General features: G+C 36.4%; 1 protein-coding gene across 1 annotated transcript; it reads right to left on the bottom strand.

Annotated features, from left to right (window-relative positions):
- Window positions 1-277: 277 nt before the first annotated feature.
- Window positions 278-5,819, bottom strand: LOC145775160 (BTB/POZ domain-containing adapter for CUL3-mediated RhoA degradation protein 3-like). The gene is made up of 6 exons (XM_082586393.1): window positions 5,511-5,819; window positions 4,790-4,951; window positions 4,222-4,359; window positions 3,502-3,676; window positions 2,934-3,129; window positions 278-2,370 (listed from the first exon to the last, which is right to left on the bottom strand). The coding sequence occupies exons 1-6, from the start codon at window positions 5,719-5,721 to the stop codon at window positions 2,158-2,160; spliced, it is 1,095 nt and encodes a 364-aa protein (XP_082442519.1). The 5' UTR covers window positions 5,722-5,819; the 3' UTR covers window positions 278-2,157.
- Window positions 5,820-7,320: the final 1,501 nt, after the last annotated feature.

The following is a 7,320-nucleotide window of genomic DNA, read 5'->3' as shown; positions in this document are numbered from 1 at the left end:
AAGGATGCTCACGAAATCTTTGATGACGAGTTACAAAACGATGTCTCTTTTCGCCACCAGGCGGTTCCATCAAAAATGGATGTCTGTCGCATGCAACAAGACCAAAATATAGGCTGGTTCCCATTAACTCGTTAGTGAAGCCCAAGGAACTTAGGGATGAAGAAAGGATAAGAGCTTGGGCCCCAGTACAACAAATGAAGCTAAAATTAAGAACGAAGTCAGATTTTCCAAAAACTGCTGCTGAGAGTGAATGGTTCAACATCAGTTGCATTTCTGATTTGGCAAATACTGTGCTTAATTTATTGAAACCAAATACAGTAAGCAATCCGCGTAACATAGAAACACAGGATTACGGAGGCGGAAGAAAGTTCTCCTGAAAAGGGATCTTTCCGAGTTTCCGTACATTTTTTACAACAAATAACGAAAATATTACGAAAGTATAATATTAATGTACCACCACAGATAAGTCGCTGTAGAAAATGTCAAGCAGGCCTATGTGCGTATGATTGAAGTAGATATTTACTTTCACACAATAATCGACCAAGCAGTGCAGTGAATGCCTGAAGCCTGTTTTGATTTGTAGACAGAGCTTCATTGACTTCTTGAAGTACAGATTCAACGTTTAACCCCTTGAAGAATTATGCTTGAACCAAGTTCAAAGTAACCATCTGTTTTCAAGCAACTACTGTGAAGACTCAGTTAAAAAACGTAGTTCTAGTACCACGAACATTGGTGAACCAGTAAACTTATAATACAAGCTCTAGGCTACGAAAAAACAACGATTTAACTCGAGATAGCAAAGCTCGTTTTCAACAAGCAGCCAAAGTAACCAATAGAAATGTAATTACCAAAACCTAGCCATTTGCGAGAATGCCTTGGCAATAACTTTTCAATAAAAATTACTTTTTGCAAGGTCACGATTAGAACCAGATAGCTTGGATCAACAACACAGAGATTCCAATTGTTTAGTATTTTCAACTTCCAGTTTTACAAAAAAATCGAGATGATTCACGCTATGATAAGTAGTAAAGAGGGCAAGCTAGAATACATTGCAAGTTTTATATCAGGGCTGTACAAACTAATAATTTTCAAATGTACAGTTCATCATGGTGTGATAACGCCTTGGATACGATAACGCCTTGCGACTTTAGGTTGGTGGTTGGAAGGCTTGTTTTATCAAATAAAATGTACACGGCAGCCTAAAATGTAAACTAAACTCGTGGCTCAGCATTTGTTCAAAATGCTAAACAAAGAACTTAGTTTCTGCATTAAGGTTTTGCACTTTATTTACATACTAGTCCTGTTTTTGTGTTGACTAGTTTGTCTTTTTCGATGCAATCAGCTGGAACATGTGGTGAGTTACGGACATGTGGTGAGTTACAAGGCTGGGTAGAACACATTATCATTCCGCGTCAAATTTAGAAACCTTTTAAATATGAGTTTACGACAAAAACTGGGTCTGGGTTGTCCTTAAACGGCCTTCACAATTACATTAGAATTAGATGAAAATATTGCATCTCATCTGACTAAGGGGCTATTGCACGTGACGTGGGTTTTTGCTTGAGATCAGTTTGAAAAGTGCTGAAGAATACGACAATGTTTCTGTACAACGTTTAAATCCAACCTCTTGTACAGGAATTTGTAAGTCAACTGCGTTAAAACTCAAACGAATGCGTCAACTTCAGTTAAGATAGAATTAAATAAACCAACCTGCAAATTAGTCCTTTTTTACATTGATTCAACGTCTGTAGACGTTGAATCAACGTAAAAAGGGACTGATTTGCAGGCAGGGAAACAACAAATAAATGATCATCATAACAACCCAGAAAAGTTTACACGTACAAATACACGTTCGGGCTCGGTTTGTTATTAGGACCTCGTTTGGCCACAAAATCCATACAACATCGATTCGAAACAAAATCATCTTATTACGAATAGAATAATACACTTGGGGAGAAACACAAAACAAATAAAATACAAAAAAAAAATACAACACAGTTCAATTTCTCAAGAGCGACGGTTCGTTTTCATAAGACGCAAAACCTGATACCCGCAATCGTGTTATTTCATGATCTTAGAATCTTAATTCAAACATTTGTGGTTGTCTCTTATGATTAAGATGGCGTAGTTTTTCTGTTTTTTTTTGGAGTCACAAACCTAGACTGGTCTGTTGCTATTCACGTGTATTCTTCTGACTCGATAAGAGCGCGAGGAATCCTCGGCGTCATCATCACTGTAGCAATTGTATCCACTTCGTATGATTTCGGCGTTGTTGTCTGTATGGGCGATGACTGGCATTGAACCAGAGCCAGGTTCGTATAAAAGAACATTAAGGACCTCTTCGTAAATGCGGGCTTCGGGAAATTCAACCTGAATGGATCACATCATATCAATTAATTGGTTATGGTCTGCTACGCACGCATATTTTGATAAAACAAAAGATTTAAAACTCTTAGAGCCCATCCTATTCAACTCGAAAAGAATGAAGATGGAAGATGTGGACTCTTGAATGGTTTGTCCCAAGCGACCTTTCAAATTCAAACTGCCAGCTGACAATATAAGCATTTGAGCCAATGCTAACGGCATCAGTTACCATTACCAGTTAGCACTGCGCTTTGAAGCAATTCCTTCGTCATTGCATAAGCCAAAAGCACAACTAAAATCTTGACATCAAACTTATAGGATTTAATAGTAATACTGGAGTTAAAAAATGTACAGTTTGAAAAACATGCACTTGCAGTCACAAAAGAAAACCTTACAACTTATTCTGATTCTGAATGGCCATTAGTTTGCAATCTAACTTTCATCGCATTAAACGGCAGTTCTCTATTCTTCAACAATGATTCGGTTTTTGAAAGATACCACGACGTAGATAGACGAACTTATATGCAAAAGAGATCTCAGGAAATCACTTCGAGCAGAGTGAGGCCTACTTTTGTTTGTTTCTTTTCTGTCGCATAAACAATGGACGTGCAGCAGATTTCGGCCACTTTCCTCTGATGACCATAAAAGGACCAGACGCATATCTCGTCACCAATGATGTCTTTGATGAAGAGGATTCTCCCGTTGTACCGCAGAGCAAGTTTGTCGAATATCTCGATGTTCTTAAGCATGTTGTCGTCAGATGAGCTGAAACGAGCAAAAACAAGATTCCAGAAATGAGGCATATAAGAACAGAACCTTTGTCGTTGCAGTTCGTTGATGTAATGCTTGGGTAACAAAATTTGACTGTTACTTTGAAAAAACACCCTACACTACAAACATGTATTGATGGTATGTAAAAACGATATCCACTGATTGCGTAAATCGAAAACCTTGTGTAAAAAACAAGTCAAAATTTGTATCAAGACACCCAAGTTTGCTTCATTCTAAATATTTTATGGTTAAAATTTTGCAAAATATATACTGCATACTATTATACAGTATGGTTTTCTGTCAACAGATGTACTGGCGTAGAATGTGTACAAACTAAACAAACACTTGTATAAAAGCTAAATTTACTTCGTGTATGAATACTTGTTGTTGCCACGATTGTGCATGAATTTCACCACTGGTCGAATGCACCGTTTCATCAATTCATGTTCCTCCTTGTGTGAGGTGAGAATGGGAACTCGACATATCGGGTCAAGTTCCATCGCCTTCTTTTCAAGAGCAGCTTCACACTGAGTTATGAGTCCTAAAGTTAGAAAATTATTAGGCTTTTTACGCTACTAATGCCCCACAAGCAACGTTCTATTAAAAATGCGCAGCTTCGCAGTCGGAACATGAGAACACAGCTCATGAAACCAGTCACAGCAGCATGCAATAATTTCCCAATTTAGATGGCCTAACCTTGATGCATCTAATGATGGTCGCAGTAGTATTCCTAATGTTTTAAAACAAAACTTATTGTAAAAGATACCAATCTTGCAGACCATGTTGTTACAACTAAGTGTTTGCATTTGTAATAATAATAACAACATTTATGTAGGCCACATCCACAGTGCAAACTATGCTCCTGGGTGCTGTATAGCGCTTTATGATAGCTGTAAGGTTACCGTACGTCAATATTTTTGCACTCAATATGCATGTTAAGTAAGATAACTTTATTTCTTGATTTGACAATTGACATATTTATATCTTTTCATATTAATACTGCACAATGAGATTTTATTGAGATTTCCTTATTTAAACCAAAGCTTCGGCATCAGTATAAAAGAATGCTATGCTCACAAAGTTTACCTTGAATAAGATAATACTTTGCTTCAGCAAGCAACTCAGCAATCTCATATCGATTGTCGGGAAGCGTAATTGAACCATCACGTAAATAGTTCAGTATTGCGCTGAAGTGCTTCCCACATCTGTCTATTAATATCCAGCCTGTATAAATAAGAAATATACAACTTGTGAACCACAATACAGAAACATGATATCACGTCTGGAATTACACAAACACATAAGGCACCAAGTGAATATATGCACAATTTAACAGTTCAACAAAGCAGTTTTGATGTTACTGATAAACTAATTGGAGTAGTCATCATCTACCATGGTGCAACTTCACAGTGCATCATCCATATGGGTACTTTGGGTAGGCTACTATTTTAATAATTGTCAGATTTACAAAAATATAAATACATTAACATAGGTCCTTTAGTTAGTTTTAAGTGATGCGTTTTACCCAAACAGCAAATCAGTCTCTTTTTACATCGATTGTCTGTCAATCAGTCGTCTGCAGACGTTGAATCAATGTAAAAAATGGATGATTTGCTGGACGGGTAGCCAATACTTTAATCTAAGAAGCATTTACCTTCACTGTCAGTTAAAACAACCATTCTTCCACTAAACATAGCTCGTAGCATGTTGTCTTCTTTGGTTAATGTTCCCATCGTTGTGTAGTGAAGCGAGCCTCCAACATTTAACTTTAGATATTTGTTTGAATGGACCAACGTGGTTGCAGTTCCACCAATGCCTATGAATAAACAAAGAATCTATGATGTAGCAAAGATTAGAAACTTAAATTAGTGCAATACAAATAGTGTAGAGTTTAAACTTTCGCAAGCATGCGCCCATGACATCACAAAGTGCAACATCAAATTAATTAAAAATAGCTAAATTATATCAGATAGCATATAGCCTATTAAAATGCAAGGCAAATGCTTTGTTGTTGTTTTTTAGTTGCTTTAATCAATAGGTCGTTGTGTTGTTTGTTACATCAACACTAAAGTGGTATTTATCTTTCCAAATAGAACATCACAATTAAGAAATATATACACATTCAAAACATAAACTTGTGCATAATAAAGAGCATAAAATTAAACGAGAAATTACTGCGATGCAGCACTCGAAACCAAAACAGTCTAAATATTCATTACCGGTATATATCTCAGCTTTCTTCGCTTATGTACCATATATTATATACAGACACAAAAGCATAACATTTACTGAGGCAGCCTATAGGCTACTCTAAATTACAAGCTGACATTTTGCATAACAGTTAGCAAAAATTCATCACAACAGAAACCACTAACCAGAAGGCTTTGAGGGAGTTATGCCATGTGCAGCGTAAGCTTTTTCAATAACGCTTAAAGATGGCGATTGAGCAGTTCCAGTGCATGGAATATGTTGGACAGAATTTGCTGGTGGTGCAATAGGAACAGAAGAAGAATCTTTTAACATTCCAACTCCATGATTTTGAATGTTAGCTGGAAATGTTACAGGAGCGGCCTCATGTGAAGCCATTTTTTAAACTTGTGAACTTTTGCAGATTTCCACTAAAATGCCTTGTTTTGACCGATATTATTTTAAAACTGAGAATACCAACTGCTTATTTTTTTTAATTCAAGTCTAAATAAAACATGAGTTTATTGAAGACATTTTGTAAAATTTTTTAAGGCATTTGATTAAAACTAGCAAAGCTAACTTAAACAGAAATTTAGCAAATCTGTAGGAGTGTAGGTCTATAATGTATAGGCGTTTCAACACCTATTTTTGACAATAAAGCATAGCCTACAACCTATTTAATTTTATCATACACAACTACACAATGAACCAAGTTTTGTTAGTTAGTAGTATCACAAACAATTACACAATAAAGTTTAAACAAATTTTATCAAAAATTGTTGGACAGAGTGGCAAGCTTAAAGTCGCTCATCTATTATGTAAAATGGCCTGGACTGGCGAACAGCGAACACCGTGCACTTTTTGTGGAAAATTTCATTAGAAATGAGGAATCTGTGACTCGAACGCAAAGAAGTTTTAAGACTCATTTCAAACTAAACCGTAATGATCATGGTCCCAATCGAAAATTTGTAATGCTCTGGGTCAAAAAATTCAGAGCTATGAGTTCAGCACCAAAGCGAAAGCCACCCGGAAGGCCTCGAAGTGTTCGAACTCCAACAAACATCCTTGGCTCCTTGCTGTAAAAAAATCAATTTTGCAATCTCCTAGTCGTTCAGCTCGCAAGCACGCCTCGGCATTGAGGCTTTTAAGCAAAATACATCATTTGAGCAAAATTTGATTGCTTATAATTTTTTTTTTCTAGTTTGAAATGTGGTGGGTTTTTCTGCCGCACCCTGTACTATATATATTTGTATAAATACGCAAGAGCTCCCTTTTTTCAATTTCAGAAAATAAGCCTAAGTCAGGACTAACACACAACAAATAGTCGATAAGGATTTAACTATACTAAAACAAAGTGAGGTCACTGAAACCACGCCCATACACTTTATAACTCATCAATTACTGTGAAGGATGGATTGGAAGAAGATTGGAAGAAGATCAGGTTGAACATCGTTAATCTGGGGTGGTAAAAGGATGGACCCTCGGTCCCAGATGCTCACACGATGAGGTTGAAACCATGTCAATTCAATTTATTTTTCATTGCTGGCACAAACATGTAGAAACCAATAAGGTAAATACACGAATTTCGTACCAACAACAAAAAAGATGACAAAGCTGAAACACGACCTACTAGAACACGACCAAATATGTTGCTATTTGAGGAAATTTCTAAGAGTCTGAATTGTTACAGTCATAGCTATGATAAACCTGTCATCTTGCCATTACCAGAAGTAAGTAAAATAAGGAATATTTGCACCTAGACATATGTTTGGCTTGTTTAATTGTAGATTAGGAATGTACGTTGAGCACAGTTTACACAATAAGAATGTAATATGTAAGACTTTTCAACTGCACCCTGGAGGTAGTATCGTTTGGTGCAGTTGCATGTTCCATTTAAAATATCAAGGATTTTTTGTGGATTCAATGTTGTAAGGCTGTAAGCTGTTCATTTGATGTGTCAATTTAAATTTTAATTCGTTTGTTTTTCGCCAAGTTTAG

Source organism: Aplidium turbinatum, chromosome 8 (genome assembly GCF_918807975.1).
Source record: "Aplidium turbinatum chromosome 8, kaAplTurb1.1, whole genome shotgun sequence".
NCBI lineage: Eukaryota > Metazoa > Chordata > Ascidiacea > Aplousobranchia > Polyclinidae > Aplidium > Aplidium turbinatum.
Note: the sequence above shows the minus strand (reverse complement) of the source record. Positions and strands in the feature narration are given on the sequence as shown.

Excerpts from the sequence above, each read along its gene's own strand:
- LOC145775160 (XM_082586393.1), bottom strand. The coding sequence starts at position 5,721 with ATGGCTTCACATGAGGCCGCTCCTGTAACATTTCCAGCTAACATTCAA. Across the intron at positions 4,360-4,789 it reads TGTTTTAACTGACAGTGAAG|GCTGGATATTAATAGACAGA; the intron begins GTAAATGCTTCT and ends TTATTTATACAG. Across the intron at positions 2,371-2,933 it reads CAGAAAAGAAACAAACAAAA|GTTGAATTTCCCGAAGCCCG; the intron begins GTAGGCCTCACT and ends TGATCCATTCAG.